Source organism: Erythrolamprus reginae, unplaced genomic scaffold (assembly GCF_031021105.1).
Source record: "Erythrolamprus reginae isolate rEryReg1 unplaced genomic scaffold, rEryReg1.hap1 scaffold_351, whole genome shotgun sequence".
NCBI classification, from domain to species: domain Eukaryota; kingdom Metazoa; phylum Chordata; class Lepidosauria; order Squamata; family Dipsadidae; genus Erythrolamprus; species Erythrolamprus reginae.
The window spans coordinates 2,508-30,003 of NW_027248717.1; the positions used below are offsets into that span (position 1 = coordinate 2,508).

The 27,496-nt window shown below is 44.7% G+C and overlaps 1 protein-coding gene across 1 annotated transcript; it reads right to left on the minus strand.

Moving 5' to 3' along the window:
* Positions 1–1,148: 1,148 nt before the first annotated feature.
* On the minus strand, positions 1,149–27,039 carry LOC139156153 (lissencephaly-1 homolog; the record flags this gene model as incomplete). Its single annotated transcript, XM_070731452.1, has 6 exons — positions 27,030–27,039; positions 18,346–18,420; positions 16,992–17,198; positions 8,765–8,933; positions 4,346–4,448; positions 1,149–1,377 (listed from the first exon to the last, which is right to left on the minus strand). Coding segments are annotated over exons 3-6 (705 nt in total), but the record flags the coding sequence as incomplete, so codon positions are not given.
* Between the last annotated feature and the right edge of the window lie 457 nt (positions 27,040–27,496).

Here is a 27,496-nt window from a genome sequence, read left to right on the forward strand (position 1 = left end):
TCCTCAAAGTTACGACTGTCACACTACTGTGATTGTAATTTGGGGTGCTTGGCAACCGTCTTACACTTGCGACAGTCGCAGCATCTTGAGGTCATGTGATCATGATTTGCAACTTTCCCAGTTGGCTTTCAACAAAGCAAAGTCAATTTGGGAAGCTGGGTTCACTTAACTAGTATGCAATTCACTTAATGGCCAAAGTAACATTACCCTGTTTCCCCGAAAATAAGACGTACCCCGAAAGTAAGGCATGTCAGAGGTTTTGCAGAATTTGCTAATATGAGGCACCCCCCGAAAATAAGGCGTAGTCAAATTTACATACGGTACGGTGGAAAAGCATATGGTACCATTCAAAGCTGTTCATAGCGGTACCGTAATAATGTGGCGTCCCCTGCTGGCCCCTTCCATCGCTTTGTCCCGTCCAGTACAATCTCACCGCCATTACAGTCTCCACTACAGTGTGTAGACTGTAGTTCCTCTGGTGACTGGAAGCTGCAATAGCGGGAGTATACTGTTGTACCATATAAGTGCCGTCGTTTGTGTGTGTGGGTACCGTACCATAATCAGTGTACCATACAGTACACTTTCTTTGGGGGTGTCAGCTTTTCTCCCTGTGAATTTGCCTTATTTGAGAAATATAAGCCCCCCCCCCCCCCCAAAAAAAAAAAAAATAAGACATAGCACAACTTTTGGAGCAAAGATTAATATAAGACAGTGTCTTATTTTCGGGAAAACACGGTAGTAGTGAAATCAGGTCCAGTCACATCATCATTCACTCTATGACTGCACTAATTTATAAGAGAAATTCCAGACCCAGTTTGGGTTTTAAATCAAAGACTACTTGCATTATTCACAAAAATGTATTCAGACAATTTGATATCACACAATCCTGCTTGCAATGGAAAACGTTTACCATATAACATAATAATGAATAAAATAGAATAACTTTATTGGCCAAGTGTGATTGGGCACACAAGGAATTTGTCTCTGGGGCATAAGCTCATGGTGTACATATAAACCTCAAGTAATGGGTCATAGTCATAAAGAGAAGATAAAGATTTCCCTTGGAAGAAAATCCAAAGCATGTCAAGTTCTCAAGTGGAAAAGTTTGCCAAACCAGTAAGGACGTTTTTGTAAGTGGAATCCCTTACCTCAGATCCTGTGGCTTCCGATATGGTGGAATAAGAGCTCTCGGGAGCCCAGGAAATACACTCTACTACATGCTCATGTTCTCTAAGTTCAGCTTTGCACTCCTTTGTTGCTACCACCCAGACACGCACGGTCTGGTCATTAGAACAGCTGGCAATCAGCGTGCCATCTTGGTTAGGTCGTACCATGCGGACCCATTCTCGATGCCCCGTGAAAGTCTTCACACAGTAGCTGTTCACAGGAAAGAAAGAAGGTGGCGTTAATACATAGCAAAGATTGCTATAGAAAATGGAATCAATAAAACGGATGGACTGAGGACGATTCGGGTGTGGCTGCAGCATTTTTTCCCAAGAGCTGATTTGTAGTCTTGCCAACTTAGTTTAGAAGTTTTTGCTATTAGAAGTTTTTTCCTTCTCCTTGTCATGAGATGCCGGCCTGCTTCCTCCGCTACAACCTCCTCTTTCTTCAGGTTTACCTTCCTCCAGGGGCAAGCTCTCTTTTTCGGTGCAACCGTGAGAAGCCTCCCAGCCACTAACTCTTTGCTAGCTGCTTCCAAGCAATGGCGGCTGGCTGGAGGCTGGCTTTCCTAAATATGCCCATGTTACTCCAACACTCCGCAATCTGCATTGGTTGCTGATCAGTTTCTGGTCACAATTCAAAGTGTTGGTCATCACCTATAAAGTCCTTCATGGCACCGGACCAGGGTATGTACGAGACCACCTTCTGCCGCACGAATCCCAGCGACCGGTTAGATCCCACAAAGTTGGTCTTCTCCAGGTCCCGTCAACTAAGCAATGTCGCCTGGCGGGACCCAGGGGAAGAGCCTTCTCTGTGGCGGCCCCGACCCTCTGGAACCAACTCCCCCCAGAGATTAGAACTGCCCCCACCCTCCTTGCCTTTCGTAAACAACTTAAAACCCACCTCTGCCACCAGGCATGGGGGAATTGAGATCCTCTTTCCCCCTAGGCCTTTACAATTCTATGCATGGTATGTATGTATGTATGTTTGGTTTTTATATTAATAGATTTTTAATCATCAATACCAAATTACTATTGTACACTGTTTTATTGTCGCTGTTAGCCGCCCCGAGTCTCTGGAGAGGGGCGGCATACAAATCCAATAAATAAATAAATAAATAAATAAACAAGGCAATGAGGAAGGGAGAGAAGTTAAAAGAAATAACAATCTGAGTAGGCGCATAAAATGGTCTCAGATGTTTTCCAGGACAGCCACCAATATCAAACCAATCCTATAGATAGTATCCAAAACTGATAATCCTTTCCTTGCAAGCCTAAAAGAATTGTATGTGTCCACACTTCCCATGTTCCTGGGCTACCGCATGAGAGAAATGAAAAGAACTAGGCTTACAGTATATAAGACAAATACAAAGTTGTTAAATCGGTATTGAGTATTATTATTATTATTATTATTATTATTATTATTATTATTATTATTATTACTATTATTATTATTAATTAGATTTGTATGCCGCCCCTCTCCGAAGACTCGGGGCGGCTCACAACAGTAATAAGAAACAGTGTAACAATGGGACAAATTTAATAATAAAAAATATATAAAAACCCCAACAATTAAAAACCATACAGCACATGCATACCAAACATGAAATATAAAAAGCCTGGGGGAGATGTCTTAGTTCCCCCATGCCTGGCGATACAGGTGGGTCATGAGTAACTTGCAAAAGACAAGGAGGGTGGGGGCCGTTCTAATCTCCGGGAAGAGTTGGTTCCAGAGGGCCGGGGCCGCCACAGAGAAGACTTTTCCCCTGGGGCCCACCAAACGACATTGTTTGGTCGACAGGACCCGGAGAAGGCCAACTCTGTGGGACCTTAGCGGCCGCTGGGATTTGTGCGGTAGAAGGTGGTTCCGGAGGTATTCTGGTCCAATGCCATGTAGGGCTTTAAAGGTCATTACCAACCTAGCAACGCAGGTTAAAGGCAACACCTGGTTTTTGTGTGGAATGCCAAGGACCATATTTTAAAACTGAGACAACCGGGATGACACACAAAACCAAGTGATTTCAATGTTGTGCTGAATTAATATGATCACTCCCCATGCACAGAATGGTTTTTCCCTCCAATTTATAAAGTACAAGGTCTTCAGATATTGCATTAAGTGTTTTTCAGCCATTAACAAAATTTCAATATAAGTGGCTTTTAAAAGGGGGGGGGGGATGTCACTATATAAGCTCAGGGCTTCATAGGGACAATTTGCTTTTATTTCTCACTTGTTCATTTCTGTGCTAAAATGTAACAGCCATGCTGGCTACAGATACTGGTCTGTTCCTTCCGCTTAAGGAGATAATACAGCAGGAATCCATGTTGTGAAGCACTAAGAAAGGTGTGACCAAAGGTGAGTGTTCAGTATATTGTCCCCAGGAACAAACAGAGGCCCTGTGTGTGGTACTACACAATCAATATGGAAGTTTGTATTGGCAAAGAAAATACTTCGCCTTCGCCTTCCAATATTCCAGGAGAATCAGGAAAGCCATAAACAGGTTGACACATATTTTAAATAGACTTAGTTGTGTCTAACCCACCACAGGTCAGTCGTGTGTTGATGGTCATCATCTATTAACCGAGCAACCAAAGAAAACTTCCCAATTACCGACCTCTTGATCCTGTTAACTTAGATTAGATTAGATTTATTGGATTTATATGCCGCCGCTCACAACAATGGTGAAAAACAATACATAGTAACAAATCTAATATTTAGCAATCTAAGTTACAGTTTTAAGTTAAAAAATCCAAAAGAAACCCCAATATATAAAAAACAAGCACACAATCGAATCATACATGGGCAAGGGGGAGATGTTTCAATTCCCCCATGCCTGATGGCAGAGGTGGGTTTTAAGGAGTTTCCGAAAGGCAAGGAGGGTGGGGGCAATCCTAATCTCTGGGGGGAGCTGGTTCCAGAGGGTCGGAGCCACCACAGAGAAGGCTCTTCCCCTGGGTCCCGCCAGATGACATTGTTTAGTCGACGGGACCCGGAGAAGGCCCACTCTGTGGGACCTAACCGGTCGCTGGGATTCGTGCGACAGAAGGCGGTCCCGGAGATGCTAAGAATTCAGTCTCAGTTTTTCTGTATGAAATGCTGTTTTTTCAGTACCAAGCCAATGGTTCCTCTACAATGTTCATCTCATTTCCTAAAATGTCTAAAGATGCATAGTTTCACCTCTTACCCTGTTTGAATTTCCCACATTTTGATGGTTTTATCCCTCGAAGCAGATACTATATAATCCCCATTGGGCATGATGGCTACTGAAGAAACATTATGATCATGTCCTAGAAGGGGGGAAAAGAAAGCATACATTAATGTTCCCACGTGACTTTATCACAATGTATGTGAATGCCATTATTAAATTCACCCTTTTGCACAATTCTATATGGTACCCAAGTCCCAAGCTGGGTGCCCTCCAGATGTGCCAACTTATAACTGCCATCAATCTGTCATCAGGCTGCCATATGGTAATCCTCAAGAGGCAAACAAGATGGAATGATGGGGGGGAAAAAACACATAGTATGCTTTGGCAATTGCCCGGCTATTATATAGAATGATTTGTTGCACAGCTTCTGTGGAATAATTGTGGCATGCTAATTAAACCTGAAGAATACACATTTTCACCAAGGGTACTTGAGCAAGGAGCCGCAGCCCTTAAGGCTGTAACCTTGCAGATATTGAAAGAATCTGGGAATAGCAAAAGAACGGCTTTATGCCATAATCTCCAAGTATTTTAAATAAATAAATAAAAATTCTATAGAAATAAGAAAAAAGCAAAAGTAGCATCCTTGATTTCAGGCTGCCTATCAACCAGAGGTCTCCAACCTTCGCAACTTTAAGACGTGTGGACTTCAACTCCCAGAATTCTTCAGCCAGCAAATTCTGGGAATTGAAGTCCACACGTGTTAAAGTTGCCAAGGTTGGAGATACCCGCTATACAGGGGTTTTTTCAGTCCTCAAGACCATCGATTCTTTCACTCTGTAATCAAAGCTACATCATCTGAATGGGCAACTGAGGAGGATGGTTATACAGTGATCCCCCGATCATTGCGAGGGTTCCGTTCCAGGACCCCTCGCAATGATCGGTTTTGCGCGAAGTAGCGCTGCGGAAGTAAAAACACCATCTGCGCATGCGCAGATGGTGTTTTTACTTCCCAGCAGCGAGGAGCCGAAGATTGGGGTTTCCCCGCCGCCCACGCAAACTCCTCGCTGCTGCCGCGCCCGCCGCTCGCCTGCCCTTTGCCCGGCCACCCGCCGTTTGCTCGCTGCTCGCCCGGCCACCCGGGTTCGTTTGGCTTCGGGACATGCCGGCGGCGGCGTTTTAAAACAGCCGCGCGGCTTCCCAACTGAGTCCCGAAGACAAACGCGGAAGTTCGCCTTTGACGTTTGTCTTCGGGACTCAGTTGGTAAACTGCGCGCCTGTTTTAAAACGTCGCCGCCGGCATGTCCTGAAGCCAAACGAACCCGGGTGGCCGGGCGAGCAGCGAAGCGAACGGCGGGTGGCCGGGCGAACGGCGGGCTCGCTGCTCGCCCAGCCACCCGGGTTCGTTTGGCTTCGGGACATGCCGGCGGCGGCGTTTTAAAACAGCCGCGCGGCTTCCCAACTGAGTCCCGAAGACAAACGCGGAAGTTCGCCTTTGACGTTTGTCTTCGGGACTCAGTTGGTAAACTGCGCGCCTGTTTTAAAACGTCGCCGCCGGCATGTCCTGAAGCCAAACGAACCCGGGTGGCCGGGCGAGCAGCGAGCGAACGGCGGGTGGCCGGGCGAACGGCGGGCTCGCTGCTCGCCCAGCCACCCGGGTTCGTTTGGCTTCGGGACATGCCGGCGGCGACGTTTTAAAACAGCCGCGCGGTTTACCAACTGAGTCCCGAAGACAAACGCGGAAGTTCGCCTTTGACGTTTGTCTTCGGGACTCAGTTGGTAAACCGCGCGGCTGTTTTAAAACGTCGCCGCCGGCATGTCCCGAAGCCAAACGAACCCGGGTGGCCAGGCGAGCAGCGAGCGAACGGTGGGTGGCCGGGCGAAGGGCGGGCGAAGGGCGGGTGGCCGGGCGAAGGGCGGGCGAGCCGGACGAAGGGCGGGCGAACGCGGGTGGCCGGGCGAAGGGCAGGCGAGCGGCGAACGGCGGGTGGCCGGGCAAACGGCGGGCGAGCGGGTGCTGGGGGGGCTTCGCCCTCCCGCCAGCAAGAGGGGGAAGACCCAGGGAAGCCGCCCAGCAGCTGATCTGCCCGGCGCCATCTACGCATGCGTGCCCATAGAAAAAAAGGGTGCGCATGCGCAGATGGTGTTTTTACTTCCGGGTTCAAAAATCGCCATATAGCCGTTTCGCAATGATCGGGAGCGCAATACCCGGGGGATCACTGTACAGTGACACCTTGTCTTACAAACTTAATTGGTTCCGGGACGAGGTTCTTAAGGTGAAAAGTTTGTAAGATGAAACAATGTTTCCCATAGGAATCAATGGAAAAGCGATTAATGCGTGCAAGCCCAAAATTCACCCCTTTTGCCAGCCGAAATGCCCGTTTTTGCGCTGCTGGGATTCCCCTGAGGCTCCCCTCCATGGGAAACCCCACCTCCGGACCTCTGTGTTTTTGCGATGCTGCGATTTCACTGAGGCTCCTCCTCACTGGGAAACCCCACCTCCGGACTTCCGTTGCCAGCGAAGCGCCCGTTTTTGGACTGCTGGGATTCCTCTGCAGCATCACAAAAACATGGAAGTCCAGAGGTGGGGTTTCCCATGGATGGGAGCCTCAGGGGAATCCCAGCAGCGCAAAAACGGGTAGTTCGCTGGCAATGGAAGTCCGGAGGCGGGGCATCCCAGTGGCGGCGGTGGGTTTGTAAGGTGAAAATAGTTTGTAAGAAGAGGCAAAAAAATCTTAAACCCTGGGTTTGTATCTTGAAAAGTTTGTATGATGAGGCATTTGTAAGATGAGGTATCACTGTATTTTGAATAGCCAAAATTTGCTGTCACATTCCAAAAAGTTCACTGCAGAACTGAAAGGGAGGCTGATTAATCAAGTCAACCCCAAAGAAGACACAGCACTACAGACTTTTCAAATGGAAAGGAAGATTACTGAAATACAAAAAAATATGTATGGTGCCAAAAGCCCTTGCCTTTTTCTAAGCTTATGGTAGGGGAGGGGGGTTTCCGCTGCCGACATTTAATTATCAGGCTAGGCAATATCATCAATGTGCAGAATGGAGAAATCTTAGCTGTTGGTCATGCTAGGTAAGACCGGCAGGAATTGGGTTAAAATCACAACACTTGGGGGGTAACAGTCTGTTCCCTTCACTCACAAATCCCCAGGGGGGAAGTTTGTAGATATTAGCCACCATTTCTATCTGCTCTTTTTGAAAAGTAGCAAGCATTTTCTGCCTCTAGGCTAGAAACACTGCTACTCAGCTTCCTCCAAAAAGTCATAAACTTGTTTACAGAAACATTTTCTGCCTATTGGGGCTCTTTAAAGACACAGTTAGGAAGCAAAAAAAAAATTCTCTGAATGCCTCTCAGCCACAGTCCTGAATTGGAGAACAGGCAAGTTTTTGATTCAAAGTATTGAAGAGAGAAACAACTTCTTTGCTTTTGAACACATCAAAATAGCAAAAATGAACCAAAATGGTGACTGAGTTGCAATGGCACCATATTGTAAACCAGCGGTCCCCAAACTACGACCCGTGGGCCGCATGCGGCCCGCTGAGGCCACTTATCCGGCCCGCAGGTGAGTGACAGGAGCACAGGTATATACTTTTCTTTTAATTAAGTTCTCTCCTTAATGTTCCTTCAAAAAGTACACCACCAATTATATTTCTAACTTATTAATCATTATGCCAAAGTGCTTCCTTCTTTCTTTATACATTTTTCTATAAACCAAAAAAACCTTGTATAGCCAATCAGATGTTAACAAAAGAAAATTAAAAACAAAACATAAACATATATGAATTTCGGATTTCTTCCCTCCCCTCTAAATAGTATGTTCCCATTTTGTTTTTTACTTTAAAATAAGGTATGTGCAGTGTGCATAGGGATTTGTTCATAGGTTTTTTTAAGTCCGGCCCTACAACAGTTCGAGGGACAATGTGTAACAGCAAGCATTACAGCCTTTCTCTCAACATATTACATGGCACAAAACCTATAACTTTTTAATACTAGTAGAGTTACAGCGAAGTTAAATTGTAAAGCAGCTAGTAGTAAGATACAGTACATTGGGCAACATAGACCATTAGTGACAAGAATTGTTAACATGTGTGTGAACTGGATCCTAGCACTTCCAGGGCTGTGAGTCATTGTCTCCCCATGTTGTGCTCCGCCCTAGAAAACAACCTTGTACACCAGAATGGAGATTAGGATAAAACTATGGCATTCATGTGAAGAAGATACTACTGCGTGGAAAATCTTTTTACGGATGTGAATTCTCCTACCTGCTGCACAAAATGCTCCAATACATGGACATCAAGCTGTATATAAGAATTAGGTTTGGGGACGAATACCTTGAATGTGATGTCCTTTTGTTCACAACGTTGTCCGAAGAGAGAAGAGGTGTATGGCTTGTTTTAAATTTCATCTTACCATTGCTAATGGTTCTTTTAACAATTCCTTACCATGCATAGTTCTGATGCACTCAAAGCCTTGGAAATCCCATAGCTTAATGGTCATATCTGCAGAACAAGAGGCCAGTAGCTTGCCACTATGGTCGAAGGAAATATCCTGCACAGAATCTGTGTGGCCTTTCAGGGTTCGTTCAAAATCACCTGTCTCATAATCCCATACCTAGCAATCAGAAAAAGAAATTGGTACATTGGCATATTTCCAACAAGCTATTTTGTTCCCCACATTTACTTCCAAAGTACAGGTAGCCCTCGACTTACAACCATTTGTTTAGTGACCATTCAAAGTTACAATAACACTGAAAAGGGGAATTTATGACCATTTTTCACATTAATGATCATTGCTGTAGCATTCCCATGACACATGATCAAAATCCAGATGCTCGGCAAAACTGGTTTCATATTTTTGATGGTTGCCATGTCCTGGGGTCATGCGTTTGTCTTTGTGACCTTCTGACACGCAAAGTAAAGAGAGAACCCAAATTCACTTAATAACTGTATTTCTAACTTAAAAACCTTCAGTGATTTGCTTAACAACTGTGGCAACAAAGGTCGTAAAATGGAGCAAAGCTCATTTAACAACTGCCTCATTTAGCAACAGAAAATTTGGTAAACTCAATTTCTGATGACTCCACTGTCATCAGAAGTTGAGGACTATAATAACCTTTTAAAACATTATTTTAATACCATTTGCTAATCAATGTGTATGCCATCTCAATCATGAAGATTCCAGATACAGTATCATCAAGTAAATAAGTAAAAGTAACAAAAAAGGACAAAATTAACATTAAAATAAACGGCGCACTTCAAGGAAGGCAACAAAATAAACATACTCGCAAAGAAGCAGCCACAGGGAACCAAATGCTTATATTGTATAGCAAGCCTGTCCTGTTATGGCTTTATAAGCACCTAACAGTTATAGCTACTTAGCTGCATTTTGAACCATTTGTAGCTTGGTCAAGGACAGTCCCTAGTACAACATGTTGCAACAATACCATACAGGTGGATTACTAAGGCATGAGTGATTGTGATAGGGCTTCCTAGTTCAAGTAAGCAGTAATATAAATGTGAGAAATAAATAAAAGGGATATAGTTGGTACAGAAGATGAATGTATACAAGGGGCCTCCTGGTCATGGCTGCCCTCTCCTCATACAGCAGAGACAAAAGAGTGGAAGAACCACCAAAACTGCATACCAGTTCTTACCATATTTTTTGGACTGTAAGATGCATTGGTGTATAAAATGTACCAAGATTTCAAAGAAGTAAGTAAGAAAAGAAGTTTTTGTCCTTCCCGGCCCCAGGAGTATTCTGCAGGCCTCCCAAACCCTCTGTGCACCCTGTTTTTTTGCAAAAATGGACCAGTTTTTCATCCTTTTTTTCCAAAAATACGGTGGGCAAAGTATTTGGCAGGCCTGCAGAGAGCTCTTGGGGGCTGAAGGAAGGTAAAAATGCCCGTTTTTGCAAAAAATGCCCATCTTTTGCAAAAATTGGGGTATTTTTGCCTTCCCCCAGCCCCCAGAAAGAGCTGCAAGTCTCCCAAACCCTCTGTGCATCCCATTCTTGCATAAAATGGGCCCATTTTTCACCATAATGAGACACAGGGGGCGGAGCTTCAGGAGGCCAAAAATGGCTGCATTCCGTGTATAAGACACACCGACATTTCTACCCTCTTTTTGGGGGGGACGGGGGGGGGGGAAAGGTGTGTCTTATATTCTGAAAAATAAGTTAGCTCCCTTCTAGAACCGAAGATGGCAAAATCACTGTGAACGGCAGGTCCCTGATACCCAGGCTATTCAGTCTTCATAGAGTTCAGCCCAAGATTCTCACCCACAACCATAACCAGACATTATTAGGACAGGTCTTCTACAGCACTGCTTAGTTGACTAAGGCAGTGTTTTTCAACCAGTGTGCCGTGGCACACTAGTGTGCCGCGAGACATGGTCAGGTGTGCCGCGAAGAAGAAAGCTCAGGTTCCGGTCTCGCAACTTTTTGCTGAGAGAGAGAGTGAGAGAGAGAGAGAGAAAGAAAGAGAGGGAAAGAGAGAGAAAGAAAGCAAGAGAGAGAGAAAGAGTGAGTGAGAGAGAGAAAGCAAGAGAGAGAAAGAGAGAAAGAGTGAGTGAGAGAGAGAAAGCAAGAGAGAGAAAGAAAAGAGAAAGAGAGAAAGCAAGAGTGAGAGAGAAAGAAAGAGAGACAGAAAGAGAGAGAAAGAAAGCAAGAGAGACAGAAAAGGAGAGGAAGGGAGAGAGAGCAATGAGCAAAAAGGGGAAGAAAAAAGAGAAATGAGAAAATGGTTGAGACAGAGAATGAGAGGAAAGAGAGAGAAACAAGAGAGAGAGAAGTGACTCTTGATTTAAAGCATATGATAAAAAGCACCCAAAGAATAAGAGAGAGAAAAAACCCAGCCCTCACCTGTTTTTGGAAATGGTTCAAGAGTGTGTATACACACACACACACACACACACACACACACACAAAAGGGTGGGAAGGAGACAGGGATGGAAAAAGAGAGGAGAGTGTCTTAGGGTGTCATTTTGGTGGGTGGTGTGCCCCAGGATTTTGTAAATGTAAAAAATGTGCCACAGCTCAAAAAAGGTTGAAAATCACTGGACTAAGGATCAAGATACAGAACTGGATTAGGATCGGCATGCTAATGGCACCAAATGCCATACCAACAGATAACTTCACCCAGTGGTTTCAAGCAGATACTGAATAAAACTGGAGGGTGTATTATTCTATGGGGTCTCACAAAATTAATGATTTGGATTTTTCCAAGGATCAAAATCCTGGATCACCCCCGCCCCCCCATACACACTCCTAACAACACCAATTAGAAAGTTCCCCAAAGGAAGGAGAAACGCAACAAAATACCATTTGAATCTCAGTGACCGGTTAGGTCCCACAAAGTTGGCCTTCTCCAGGTCCTGTCAACCAGACAATGTTGCTTGGTGGGGCCTAGTGGAAGAGCCTCCTCTGTGGGGGATCCAGACTTCTGGAATCAGCTCCCCCCCCCCCCCGAGATTCCTACTGCCCCTACCCTCCTCGCCTTCCGCAAGAGTCTTAAGACTCATTTATGTTGCTAGGCTTGGGGCAATTAGATCTTAGGCGCCCTGGCCGATGAATATTATGTATGGCTGAGGTCTGAATGTGTATGATTGCTTTTTAAAATATTAGGGATTTTAGGTTAGTTATCTAGTGCAGTGTTTCCCAACCTTTTTTGAGCCGCGGCACATTATTCATTTTCAAAATCCTGGGGAACACTGAACCGGGGGGGGGGGGGGCCCTAAAGAAAAGTTTTGACCAAAAAAAAATCTTCCTCCATTTCGCTCTATTTCTCCCTCACTCTTACTCTCTCTTCCTTCCATCCCTTCTTTCTGTTTCTCCATCCCTCTTTCTTTCTTCCTCTCTCTTTTGCTCTCTTTCTCTCTCCCTCCTTCCCTCCCTATATGTCTTTCTCTCTCCCTTGCTCTCTCTCTGCCTCTCTTGCTATCTCTTTCATTCTCTCTCTTTTTCTCTCTTTCTCTCTCTCTTGCTATCTCTTTCTCTCTCTCTTGCTATCTCTTTCTCTCTCTGTCTCTCTTTCTCTTTCTCTGTCTCTCTTTCTCTCTCTCTTTCTAGCTCTCTTTCTTTCTCTCTCTTTCTCTTTCTCTGTCTCTCTCTCTCTCTCTCTCTGCCTCTCTTGCTATGTCTCTCTTGCTCTCTCTCTCTTTCTCTCTCTTCCTTTCTTCTCTGCGGAGGCCGGCGAAGGTTTTTCTTATTTTAAATGTTCCGGGTGGCAGGGGGATGCGGAGCCCGCACACACACACCCCCGACATTCCAAATCCTGCCTCAGCTGTGAGAAGAAAAAAGCGCTCGGTGAAGGGACTGCATGCAAGAGGGGCCGGGCGGGCGTTAGCAGCCTGATGAGGAGGACGAGAAGCCGCTGCAGCCACCCCCAATCCCCCCCCTTCCCTGGGTACCTTCCAAAGGCCCCTGGAAAAAGGCAGGAGGTAGCAACGAGGTGCGAGGACAAGCAGGCAGCTTGGCGGAGGGGAAGCGCTGACGGGCTCTCCTCCTTCCCCACCCCCGCGCTTCTCTCCCGCCCTGGCTTTTGCTTCGCCCGCAGATTTCCCCGCAGTTCAAAAGGAGGCAAGAGGTGGCCTGGATGAAATTGCGGGGAAATCATGGGGCGAAGCAAAAGCCAGGGCGGGAGAGAAGCGCGGGGGTGGGGAAGGAGGAGAGCCCGTCAGCGCTTTCCCTCCGCCAAGAGGTTATTGCCGCCGCCTCTGCCTCCACTCAGGGAGCCATCGTGGTTGAGCTGAGCGAGAGGAAAAGGCGTGGTGACCACGGTGGCTCCCTGAGTGGAGGCAGAAGCGGTGGCAATAACCTCTGTGCTTTCTACGGCAGCGTGGCTGAGCTGGACGGAGGGAAGCGGCAGCTCCCACTCGAGGAACCCACGGCAACGGGCGACGGTGGGAGACACAGGCGGTGGGAGGAGAGGGAACTAGGAAGCGACTGTGAAGCCCAAGACCATCCACAGGACGACACTCAGGCAGGGGCGCCGGTTATTGTTTTTTACTATATGTTGTCTTCGGAGAAGAGCGGCATAGAAATCTATCTATCTATCTATCTATCTATCTATCTATCTATCTATCTATCTATCTATCTATCTATCTATCTATCTATCTAATAAATAAATAAATGAATAATAAAATAGAGCCATCGCCTGAAATATAGAGACCATCCAGAAAGAGGCCATAACCCAGAGGCGTCAAATGGGCGGCCCATGGGCCAGATGCGTCACATGCAGGCCACGCCCATTCCAGATCCGCGAAGGCAAAAAAACCCCAACAACATTGTGATACATTATGTAACATCAACATGACAGGCGAATCTGACACCATGCCATAACCGACGTGATCAAATGCTCTGGGAAGATCAATAGGACCACTCTTGGACATAAAATCTCACCACAAAAGATCCATCTACAAGCACAGTCAGTACTATAGGCAGACCTTAGATAATTCACTTCTTCCAGAGTCCTTTGAAGTTATTGCATAAAAATGCTTACCACATTCTCCATAATCTTCCCCCAAAAGGAAAGATCACAAACAGAGAAAAAGAAATTCCACCAATACTAGGTCAAGTGATGGTTTCCTAAGGAGAGAGCAGATCACTGCTTCCTAGTAGGCCAAGCAGCCAGCTCAAGGATGAATTTGCCCATCACCTGAAGCCAATAGTTGGTCACTTCTGAATTTATCGGGAGGGACAAGGATCTAATACGCAGGGGGCAATGCTGACATCTCCCAAAACACCAGCCAGTTCCTTGAAATTTAATAGTACAGAGAAGATTATTTTTTTGCTGAAAAAAAGAGTGACACTAAGATATGTTTAAAAAGGTTAACAACTTCTCAAATTGGAGAATTAAAACAAATCGCTGTTTGCAAGCAATACTGCATACATCAGTGTTTCCCAACCTTGACAACTTGGAGATATCTAGACTTCAACTCCCAGAATTCCCCAGCCAGCATTCACTGGCTGGGGAATTCTGGCAGTTGAAGTCCAAATATCTTCAAGTTGCCAAGGTTGGGAAACACTGGCATACATGACAGAAAAAAGTTTGGTGCTGCTGTTCCACTTTGGCATGTCAATTCACACACATGCATTTTGCAGAAACCTATGAGACTCCTGTCACCTCCAACAGCAGAGAACACCGTCAGCTAAAAATACAACTGGTTGAATCTCTACACTGCAGGTAAGAAGTAAAAAAAAAAAGAGGCAGTTTCCTATCAGGATGTTTTTACCCAGAGTTTTTCTTGTGCTTTTATGTTCTAGTCTAAGGAGCTATACTAGTAAGAACTCTTGAAGCCACAAAGACATAACAAAAGCTGTTTTTTTTTAAAAGCACACTTAACTACTCAATGGTTCAGAGGGATGCATTATGTAATTTCTTCCAAAAAGAAAAAAAAGGATACAGCTTTACTCCAAAAGCACACAAAGCATCTCAGCCTTTTATTTATTGTATGCCATTCATTCTGAAGATTCTAGGCCAGTGTTTCCCAACCTTGGCAACTTGGAGATATTTGGACTTCAACTCCCAGAATTCCCCATCCAGCATCTGCTGGCTGGGGAATTCTGGGAGTTGAAGTCCTAATATCTTCAAGTTGCCAAGGTTGGGAAGCGCTGTTCTAGGCAACTAACAATCAGAAACATCTCTGAGCCGCCTCCTTCCCCATTAAAAAAATCCATCCATAAAGTAAACAAATATAATATCGTAATTACGAAAAAAAGGAAAATGTACATCTGCCAATCACAATTCTGAGCTTGATGATTAAAAAAAAAAGATCACGTCTTAAATCTTCTCCAGACACTTAGAAGAAAAATAAGCAGGCTGGAGCTCAATGGAGAAGGCCTTCCCGAGAATTCCTCAACTTGCAACGGTTCGTTTAGTGACCATTCCAAGTTATAACAGCACTAAAAAAATGTGACTTATGACCATTTTTCACACTCGCCACTGTTGCAGCATCCTCATGGCCATATGATCAAAATTCAGGCACTTGGCAACTAGCTCATATTTATGACGGTTGCCGGGTCCCCGGGGTCATGTGATCACCTCTGACAAACAAAGCAAACGGGGAAGCCAGGTTTACTTTACAGCTGTGTGGCTAAGTTAACAACTGCAACAATTTACTTAACAACAAGAAAGGCAAAGAAGATCCTAAAATGGGACAAAATTCACGTTATATGACTGTCTTGGTTAGCAACAGAAATTTGGGGCTCAATTGTGGTTGTAAGTCGAGGACTACCTGTATTAGGGTCATTTTAATTAGGTAAAAACAGTGGAGATTATTGCCCTGCATGTCTCTACTGTAGACTTAAATGATGGAGGCCAGATGGAGGCTAGCCATCTTGATGACAATTGGAGCTGTTGTGCTGTGTTGTTTTGTGAGCAAATCTACTTAGATTTAAGTGATGTAAGTGATTTGTTCTAAAAACAAAACGAAGCTATATCCAACTTTCATCTGGACTCCACCACTGAAGGCTACAACAGAGACACATAGGATGAGGGGTTTTTTAACCCAATAACCTCCATTGTTTCTACCTACCATATTTTTTGGAGTACAAGACACATCCCCCCCCCCAAAAGAGGGGGGAAATTTGAGTGTCTTATACACATAATGTAGTCCCACCCATCCACCCCCACCCTTTGGCCTTTGCCTCCCAGAAGTTTGCCTCCTTACAGCAAACAGCCTGTTTCATCTTCAGCACAGCCTCATTAACGCAAGCTGCTGATCTGGATGGACAACCTACCATCAGCTGTTTCAGGCTGCAGGGATTGCCACTGTCTATTACCGCCTCCCTGTGTGGAGGCAGATTTTTTTTTCTTGTGCTTGCTATTCAGGTTGTGCTGAAACTGAAAGTGAAACCGAAACAAGCTGTTTGTTGCAAGGAGGCAAATTGCTGGGAGGTAGAGGCAGATCCCCCCCCCCCTGTTTTTCTCCCCAAATAAGATAGATATGTTTTATAGTCCTGAGTGTACTCCATAAAATACGCTAATTTAAATGAGCGTAAACTAGGGGGTTGCATGTTTTTTAAAAATAATCCTCTCTTGCTTTATTACTTTTCTCCCATTATTATTAAAATTCTTTACAACTCTATATTGAGAACCAGGTATATGATATTCAAGATTAGATAAATGTTCATATAAACTAGTTTCCATCCCCTGCCTACTAGAACCAAACCTGATGTGTTTTTTGTTATTTTAGTCAATTTAGTCAATAAAAAAAAAATAATCTTAAGGCCCATCTTTTGATGGCTTGCATTTTCTCCAGAAGAGAAAAAAAAATTGGAGAAAGTCACAAAATACAAACACCTGCAAATAGAAATATTTTTTGGGGGGAAGATAGAAAAGCAAATAAAGTATCAATAATAACAGGGCCTTGTATACAATCCCAAAACATCTGGACCATCAACTGAACATCATCAGCAAAAGGCAGCTTTACATGGAACAATTTACATCCTGCAACACCACCTTTAAAACCATCAAACAATTTCTGTATCCCAGCCTTTGAATGGACTCAAACGATGGATAAAAATGCTAAATCAAGCCTAAATAGCTGGCTGTGTGACCAACAATAAAAATGGTATTAAAGGACCTATATTCATTATTCTACCATACTGGTTTTGCACCAGATATTGATCTTAACACAGTAACAATAGAGTGTATAGTTATGAAGGTCCTACCTTTATTGTAGCATCCTCTGAAGCAGAGACCATAACACTGAAAACTGGATGGAAAATTACTCTTGTGACTGGACTTCTGTGCCCACTTAATGCATACTTCTCTGGAGGACGGGGAATCCATTCTTTAGGATCTCGCTTCTGACCAAGAGGCCCACCTGATGTAAATTCTTCTTTAGCTTCATTTAATTTGGATTCTAATTCCATAACCTAAGTTTCCAGAGAATCAAGAGAGAGAGATAGGAAAGGGTACACTGTTTAAAACAACAGCAACAAATCTCAAACCATATCCTTTTTCAAAAGGTTTACGAATAAAAAATAGTGTTATAAACTAGAAATTAATGAATGTCAGTCTTTATTTTTTTTCTGATACTTTTTTATTTAATTTTTATTTACACATTTTACTTGTTTCTTTATGTAAACAGGGAACACAAATCAGCCAGAGTTGGTTTTGATCAGAACTACTCTATGTTAATATTACTTTCTGAATAGCTCTCCAGAACAAATGTCAAAGGGTCTAATTCTACAGAATTTATATAGTTATAAACAAGTAAAAATTCTATTTGGTGTAATGTTCTTAAAATAAAATGTTAAGAGGAAATTATTGCATGTTGAACCTGGATGTAGGAGATTCAGACATTGAGAACCTACTTGGCAGATAGGTCACTGAATAATTTTGGGCCAGTTAGTAACTTTCAGCCAATTATATTGTATAGTGGTCACATAATTCTGCTTTGAGCTCCTTATAGGAAAGACGAAACATTTATTTTCATCCTGTCTTCATTATTCTCATAAATAATTTAAACACAAAATAATTCAAGTTTATACACCATCTTCCTCTTCTTTTCCCCACCAACAACCCTGTGAGATGGGTTAGGCTGAAAAGGGAAAATGGTCCAAACTCACCCAGCTGGCTTTCATGCCTAAAACAAGACTCAGCCTCCTGCTTTCTAGCCTGGTAACTTAACTACTAGACCAGTGGTTCTCAACCTTTCTAATGCCGCGACCCCTTAATACAGTTCCCATGTTTTGGTGACCCCCAACCATAAATCTAGCGTCAATCCTCCCAACAGAGCTTTAAGCTGATTGGCAGGAAGGTCGGAGGGACAACCCCCTCTAAACGCCTGATTAGTCGGATTGTAAAAATATGTTCCATAGGAGCTTTAGTCTTTTCCCATGATCTTAGGTGACACCTGTGAAACAGGTTGAGAACCACTGCACTAGACCAACCTAAATATGAAGATAAAACCAGTAACTAAGTAGCTCAGTACAGCTCTTCAAAAAATTTATTTCAGATGCTGCTTAAAAATCTCAGCACTTTTGTCTTCGTAACATACCAATTTAAGTTTCTACTTACTTTCTTTTGTAATCTTATAACTGATGTCCATTTTTTTTCCAAGAGCCCAGCATATTTCTTATCTAATTCTTCATTCTGGGGAGAAAAAAAAGCAGACCAAAGTCATTAAACAAATCAAGGCTTCCCCCCCCCATGTTTGGTTTTTCTTCTTCAAGAAGAGTAGAAGAACTACTTCTGGTTTAATAAAAATGTGGAACTTAATGAAGAATCATTACAAACCTACTACTGCCAGTTGAAAACTCTATGTAAAATAAAAGTGCTATGACTTGAGGTATTATGCTTGTTACAAAGCTAAATGTCAGTCGGTACCAAGTTTGCTTGCTGCGTTTTTGTGAACAATTTGTTGCACTATCACCCACCAGGAGGTATGGGGATTGTGAAGTACAGTGATACCTCGTCTTACAAACTTAATTGGTTCCGGGACGAGGTTCTTAAGGTGAAAAGTTTGTAAGACGAAACAATGTTTCCCATAGGAATCAATGGAAAAGCGATTAATGCGTGCAAGCCCAAAACTCACCCCTTTTGCCAGCCGAAGCACCCGTTTTTGCGTTGCTGGGATTCTCCTGAGGCTCCCTTCCATGGGAAAACCCACCTCCAGACTTCTGTGTTTTTGCGATGCTGCAGAGGAATCCCAGCAGCACAAAAACGAGCGCTTCGCTGGCAACGGAAGTCTGGAGGTGGGGTTTCCCAGCGAGAGGAGCATCAGTGAAATTGCAACATCACAAAAACACAGAAGTCCTTGAAACCCCACCTCCGGACCTCTGTGTTTTTGTGATGCTGCGATTTCACTGAGGCTCCCTTCGCTGGGAAACCCCACCTCCGGACTTCCATTGCCAGCAAAGCGCCCGTTTTTGCATTGCTGCTATTACCCTGCTGGGATTCCCCTGCAGCATCACAAATACACAGAAGTCCAGAGGTGGGGTTTCCCATGGAGGGGAGCCTCAGGGGTATCCCAGCAGTGCAAAAACGGGTGCTTCGCTGGCAACAGAAGTTGGGAGACGGGGCATCCCAGCGGTGGCAGTGAGTTTGTAAGGTGAAAATAGTTTGTAAGAAGAGGGTAAAAAATCTTAAACCCTGGGTTTGTATCTCGAAAAGTTTGTATGATGAGGCGTTTGTAAGACGAAGTATCACTGTACATATCTAGAAAGATCATTGGTAAAGTTAACACGGTTGTCATTTGAGCCCATATTGTACTGATCTGTCATACAAATATAAGATCTACCTAACTCAGCCATTTTTCCTGCAGCAGGCAGGAAAAACTCTAATTAGCTCTCTAGATTCTTTTCCCAGATATTATTTCTCAAAGGCAGACTGCCTGAAATATTACCTAGATGAAAATCAACATATTTCATGGCAGCAAGTCTTATTCTGATCCACATTGCTGAAAAATAAAAATTGTCGCCAATGTATCTTAAGAATGTAGCTGCTAAGAAGCTTCCGCAGATAAACCTGATGAATAACAGGTAAGTTAAGACTATAGGCAGATTATATAAAATATAATCCATACATACAAATGCTTACTTCAGTTGGGTAAGGAAACAGGAGGTGTTATAGTAGTTTAAAAACACTAACAAATTGTCTATTACCAATACACTTTCTTGAATCTCAATCCATATTATCAGATGCATGGAGTATTTTCTTGGGAATTAAATGTGTAAGAGCGTTAGGGAAGGAGAGAAGGAAGAAAGCAATAAAAAGCAAGGTCAAATGAAAAATGTAGAAAGTACAGTCAGCAAAAATTACCCACAGATAATGGTCATTAACAGTTACTGGGTGTGAAGCGCAGTCTTGAACCAATGAGCTGATTAAAATATGCACTGCGGTATGAAAACCTGCCTTCTGTTTATTACCGAAGAACATTATTGAAATGTCTCAATGTTTCTAACTCAGCTGTTTTGAGATGGAAATATTTTTTTTGTTAATTCCTTTAAGAAGAGTAGCTATTGCTTGATTTTTTTAAAAAATGTTTTAAATTCACTAATTCATTCTTTACCAAATTCACCCTCTTCTGGTTTCTCTTTTATTCTCTCATAAGGAGATAAAGCCTCCCTCGTGGTTGAATAACATAAATATTTAGCATATTCAGATTCTCCTTCTTACCTTCCGGGGAAAAAATATTTAATGAGATAGATGGATAAGGAGGCACTTCTCTCATCAAGCCCTCTTTTTCAATTACACAAACAAGATTACAATAGGACTTTATCTGAATGAGATTCAGGGTAATGAAATTGGAGCCTCAAGTGAGTATTTTGGTAAGGAAAATGAAATTTGATGTTTTCACAGATTTGAGATTAACATGTATTTAAATTGCATGTAGTGTCAACATGTCTAAAGATCTGAGATTAGGCGTTGATTGCTTACCTGAACGCCTCTTCTCGTACGGTGAGCGGGTACAGCAGTCACATGGGTTGCTCATGTCCAATCCGGTGGAACTGAGCCTAGTATTAAAAAAGCTTGCCGGATCCGCCCCTTCCCCAGAATTCGCGAATCCATAGACTAGGCTCAGTTGTGAAGCTCTGTAGTGTTCAACTCTCATAGTTAGAAGAAGAAAGATATAGAAAGGTAAAGAGAACACACAGAAGGGCGGGAAGTGACTGCTGTACCCGCTCACCGTACGAGAAGAGGCGTTCAGGTAAGCAATCAACGCCTATTCTCCGTACTGAAGGAGCGGGTCCAGCAGTCACATGGGACATACCCAATAGATGGTCCCTAGGGTGGGATTAGCTTGCTATCATGTGAGATAACGGATTGGAGTACCCTTCTGCCGAAGGCAGCATCCGCTGAAGCGTAAGAATCAATTTTGTAGTGCCTGATGAAGGAATTTGGCGAGGCCCAAGTGGCTGCTTTGCAGACCTCCTCCAACGGGGCTTGAGTCGCCCAAGCGGCCGAGGTGGCTGCGCTCCTGGTGGAATGCGCAGTGATGTTCCTTGGAACTGAGAGGGAGGCCGACTCGTAGGCCTTAGATATAGTCCCTCTGATCCAACGGCCTATTACTGATGAAGACACTTTGGCCCCCATGACTCTGGGATGATAGGCTACAAAAAGTGCTTCTGACCTCCGAAAGGGTCCTGTGCGTTGGATATATATTCTCAGCGCTCTGGTGAGATCCAGGGTGTGCCATCTAATTGCCAAGGGATGGTCTCGTTGGAGGCAGAAGGAAGGTAGTACAATATCCTGAGATCTGTGGAACATGGAACTGACCTTGGGTAAGAAGGTGGGGTCCAGTCGCAAGACTACCTTATCCTGATGGAATTGGCAAAGGTCCTGCCTGATTGAGAGGGCAGCTAGCTCCGAAATGCGTCGGGCAGAGGTAATAGCCACCAAGAAGGCTACCTTAAAGGATAGGTACCTGAGGGACGCCGATTTTAGGGGTTCGTATGGTGCCTGCGTGAGGGAATGTAGAACCCGAGGCAAATCCCAGGATGGATACCTGTGGACCTTGGAAGGTCTGAGGTTGGCTATGCCCTTGAGGAATTCCTGGACTTCAGGGAAGGATCGGAGAGGCTGTCTGCGGGGACCCCCTAGGACAGATGAAATGGCTGCCAGATGACGCCGGAGGGTGCTGGTGGAAAGTCCTTTATGGAAGCCTTGCATAAGGAAGGAAATAATTCTGTGTATGGGGATGCACAGAGGGGAGAAACCTTCCTGTAGGCACCACTGGTGAAACTTGGACCACGTGTGGTCGTAGATTCGGTTGGTCGAGCCCCTCCTGGCCTTTAGAATGACCTCCACTGAATCGGGGTCATGACCACGCAGTTCTAAATCTCTCCTGATAACAGCCAGGCGGTGAGGTGGAACCACTCCGGGTCTGGATGGAAAGAGGCCCCCTGCCGCAGCATATCCCCCGAAACGGGGAGTCGCCAAGGGTCCTGGACGGACAGCTGTTGGAGATCTGCGAACCAGGGCCGGCGGGGCCAATGAGGGGCGATCAAGATTACTCGGGCCCTCTCGGTGAGGACCTTGTGAATCACGTCCGGGAGGATTGGAATTGGAGGAAATGCGTAGAGTAGGCCTGGAGGCCATGGACTCCGGAGGGCATTGATTGCTTCCGCTCCCGGGGATGGAAATCTGGAATAGAAGCGAGGGAGCTGGGCGTTCGCATTGGTCGCGAAGAGATCCAGGACTGGTAGGCCGAATCTGAGGGTGATTTGATGGAACAGGTCTTGGTGAAGGTTCCACTCTCCTGGGTCTATCGTTGCTCGGGATAGCCAATCCGCCTGGACGTTGAGACTCCCCGAGATGTGATCGGCTAGGAGCGACAGGAGATGTTTTTCCGCCCAAAGACCCAACTTGAGGGCCTCCCTCATGAGAGCCTTGGATCTCGTGCCCCCCTGTCTGCAGATATGGCTTTTTGTGGCAATGTTGTCGGTGAGAATGAGAACGTGCCGGTTGGGAATGCGAGGAGAGAAATGCTTCAGAGCCAGGGAAACGGCTCTTAACTCTAGCCAATTGATTGGCCTGGAAGCTTCCTCCGGGGACCACGTGCCCTGGGCTATCATCCCCTGGGCGTGGGCGCCCCATCCCGATAGACTGGCATCTGTGGTGATGACAAATTGATCCGGGCACCTGAACGGGGATCCTCTGTCCATGGCTGGAGACTTCCACCACTTGAAGGATCTGCGAACACTCAGTGGGATGACAATGCGTCGATTTGAGTTGCTGTGCCCCGATCTCTGAAAAGGCAACAGTAGCCACTGGAGTTCCCTAGCATGAAGGCGAGCCCAGGGAATGATGCCTATGCATGACACCATCTTCCCCAAAAGGGAAGATAGAGTAACTATGGATACTGAAGGATTAGATAAAATGTTAGAAATTAACTCCACTATACTGAGTTTTCTCTCGGGAGAGAGAAAGACCTGGGAGGATTTTGAATCAATAATGGATCCCAGGTGAGAAATGGAAGTGGAAGGTTGGAGGTGGCTTTTATCAAAGTTGATGGAAAATCCATGGTCCTGGAGGACTGACATGGTGACAGAAAGGTCTGTTTTCACTCTCTCTAGGGAGTTCCCATGAATTAAAATATCATCAAGATAACATAAAATGTGGATGGGAGACGCCCGGATATAGGCCGCCAGGGACCCCAAGAGCTTTGTAAAGACCCGAGGGGCCGAGGAGAGGCCAAATGGCATCGCCCTATACTGGAAATGCCTGCCTTGAAAAGAAAAACGTAAAAATTTTCTGTGGCACTTGGCTATAGGAATGTGAAGGTAGGCCTCAGTGAGGTCTAAGGAGACCATGAAATCTCCCGAGTGAATGGCGGCCAAAATAGAAGACAAGGAGTGCATCTTAAACTTCCTATATTTGATGAATAGGTTTAGTTTCTTTAAATCCAAAATGGCTCTCCAACCTCCGGAGGACTTTGGAACCATAAATAGGATGGAATAAAAACCTAGGCCCCTCTGACCGGAAGGGACCGGTTGAATGGCTCTGATGGACAATAGATGAGAAATGGCCTCCTCCATACGGTTACAATCTGAGGATGACCTGGGAGAAGGGCAGGAAATAAAACGTTTTGGGGGAGGAGAAATAAATTCTAAAAGAAGGCCTGATTGAACAGTGTCAATGACCCAAGGGTCCTTGGAGGAGAGACGCCAATTAGAGGCGAAATGAGCCAGGCGACCCCCTATGGGAATGGAGGTAAGATTACCATCTAGGTTTTTTTGAAGCCCTGTTAGAGGAAGCTCCCCTTTGGAAACGAAACCCTCTACCCCTGGAGTTCCTGCCTTGGGAACGAAAGCGGGGGGAATACTGACCTGGAGATCTCTGATAGGAAGCCGCTTGCTCTTGCTGGCGCCCTGGGCGACGAAAGGACTGCGTTTTGGTAACCTTTTTCGTGGTTGGACCCAAAACCTTCTTCTTGTCCGAGGTCTCCGTGAGGAGTGGATCCAGAAGATCACCGAAGAGAAGGTCGCGCTTTAAGGGGCCCTGGGATAACTGCCACTTTTGGCGAACTCCCGCTTGCCAAGGGCGAATCCATAGGAGTCTTCTTGCCGTAGTAGAAGCTGCAATAGACTTAGCAGAAAATCTAGTGGATTGTAAGGTGGCATCAGCCACGTACTGGGCAGCTGCAAAGACCTTGTTGAAGTCTTGTTGACCTCTCAAGTCATCGGGAGGAATGTGCTGTTGAAGTTGGCGAAGCCACAGCAGCATGGCTCTGGAGAAGAAGGAGGCCGCTGCAGAACTTTTAATAGCCCAGGAATCAGCGGTGAATCCTCTTTTGAGCATTTGCTCGATGCGCTTGTCCTCTGGGCGGAGGACTTCCTCCGCCTCGCCTGGCACAGCCGCTGCCGAGTGAAGAATCTTGACAGGTTCATCTGGTTTGGGAAAGGATAGAAGCTCTTCATAGGAAGAGGAGAGTTTATACAACTTTCTGTCCTTGGTAGAGGGATTAAGGCCAGAGGCTGGAAAATCCCACTGTTTGAGTAAGGCATCTTTAAACAGTTTAGGCATAGGAATTACCTCGTTATCCTCCTGTTCCTCTGTGAAGTAAGGTAGATTCTCCTCCGGGGGATCAGTGGAAGTGGAGGCTTGTTTCTCCTGGGCCGCTAATCCCGTAGAAATTCTAGCTTTGAGGAGGAGAGATTTGAATAGTTGAGAAGGAAAAATAGTAATTGGAGGAGGGACCTTTATTTGGGATTCCTCATCCTCTGATAATCCCTGAAAGGGGTCTTCATCCTCCTCTACATCCTCATATTCATCCTGGGAGGATTCTGAATCATCCTGAATAGGAGCTCTGACCGCTGGGGAAGAACCCACGGGGCGGGAGGAACGAGAAGGAGGAAGAGGTAAGGGAAGCTCATTGATGGTAGAGAGTTTGGCATCAATGGCTTTGGACAACACAGCAAAAATAGATTGGAACTCAGGAGGTAAACTGGAAATATCAGCAGAAATGGCAGAAGAATCCCTAAAGGCCTGGGAGGATCCTGGCTGGGGGGAATCTTCAATAATATCTGGTTCCTCTGGACCTATGCCCCATAGGTTAGGTTGGGGTCTGTCTAGGTTTGGCTCATCCAGAGATAACACAGGGACCCCAGAGGGAGGCAGACTAGAGGCCTCTGGTGGGTCTTGACTACTGATTACTTGGGCCTGCACTTTCAAACGTTTGGCTGATTTGTCATGAATTTTTTGTAGGGCTAGGTCCCTTCTCTTCTCGGCCCTGGTGACCTTGGTCGAGGGGCGGGCCCCTGGAGAAGAGGAGGAAGAGGCCTGGGGGATACTAGTAATCTCATCGCCTGTAGGCCTGGCCTCTCTGGGACCTTTAGTTGTGCCTCTCTTGGGAAAAGTAGCCATAGTCTGACAATTAACAGAAGACAAGGCTGAGCCAATAACTGAAATATAAGGAGAAGATTTCAAGGACTTCCCAAGAGGAATGGATCCTGCTTCGAGGCCTCGAAGCTGCTGAAACGTGAGGACAATCTGGGCAAACCCAGAGTTCGTGCCCCCAAATCCAGCGGGGCCAGCCTCCCTAAACTTTGTAATTAAGTAAAACCAAGGCACTCTGGTTGGAGGCTTAGCCGGTGGAGAATTTAGCCTGGGACCCCCAAGGCCCGCTCCCGGATCCACGCGGTGGACTGAGGCCTACGCGGCTGGCAGAAGGCCAACACGAGAGGCCTAGATTTTTAAAAAAAGGGCGCGAAGGCCTTCGCGCCGAAAAAATCGCTCCGTAGAAATTCTTAAGGGAAAAGCGATCGACTAAGTCCAGGAGACTAGAAGGCGTCTCACTCCGCAGGAGGTATTTTATAAGCCCTTAATATTTTTCTTTAAAACGGCTGGCGCAATTAGTGCAAGTAATAAATAAAGACAATAAATCTTACTACTTTTTTGAAGGAAAGATCGAAGGGAAGGTGTTAGAATGTTGAACGAGCTATCACAATACAACCGCAGGATATGCGAACTGAGCGAATTCTGGGGAAGGGGCGGATCCGGCAAGCTTTTTTAATACTAGGCTCAGTTCCACCGGATTGGACATGAGCAACCCATGTGACTGCTGGACCCGCTCCTTCAGTACGGAGAAATTTCCAGATCATACTGGAAGGTGAATGGAATATCTTAATATTCAAAAAGGTTAATTTATAAAGATGGCATTCTACACCACTTAGACGTTTTTTAAAAACTTAAAAGTATTTTATTGTAGAAAACCAATCAATGAGGTACCTTTATAGAACAATAAATATCTTCTAAAAAGTATATATTAGTATACAATATTAAACACAAAATATTAAGATGAACTAGTATTAGAAAATATATTTCACAGAATATAATATAATGCTTTCACATATAGGATGAACTTTAAAAGAACAAAAAAGATTAAATAAAAAGAAAAGGTTAAGTTATTTATCATTCATTCATTCATTCATTCATTCATTCAGTTTATTCTTGCAATTTGCTTCATTATTAAATAAATGAAAACTGCTATACAGATATTTTAAATGCCCTTAGCTATCATTATACACATAGTTTGAATGCTCGTATCTACTCTGCCTCTACAAAGCCTGCCCAGAATCCAACAACATGTAGCTACAATTTTCAAAATCTGGAATTCATTGTTAATGTTAAGAGTAAACTACGAGTATGGGACATTATACTATACTTTGGTGGGGGAGACTGCTGACACTATATGACTACTGATAAGAGACTGTGGGAAGAATTATCCCCCCTAGATGGAATATGAGAAATATACTCACCACATCAAGCTCTGCCTCCTTTTTAAAAACAGAGTATGCCTCTTCATAGCCATTAGAACGAAGATAATCTGCTATCGCTCGATTTCTAAATGAAGAGATTTGGTTCAGAGATTAATATCACAAGAATTTGTAATAGTCCCCAACCTATGTTATCCCCAATACCTGCTCTACCAGAACCAACATGGAGACAAAACTGTTCCCTTTTGTTCTGAAAGGGAAATTATAACTCATTGAAATCCGTATGTATATCTGTCATAGTTCTGTGCAATGTAAAACTTATCTTACAGTACATTTATTAATAGTAACAGTAATTATTTTGCCAGAGAAGAAAGGAAACCAGCCTTCGCCTAGACTTGTCAGAGGTTTCTGACATAACTGTTTCTTCTGTCATCCTAGACTGCTTGGCAGATTTAGGAGTGTTAAATACATGTCTAAATTCTATGCAGTGGAGGGGAGAATAGGCGTTG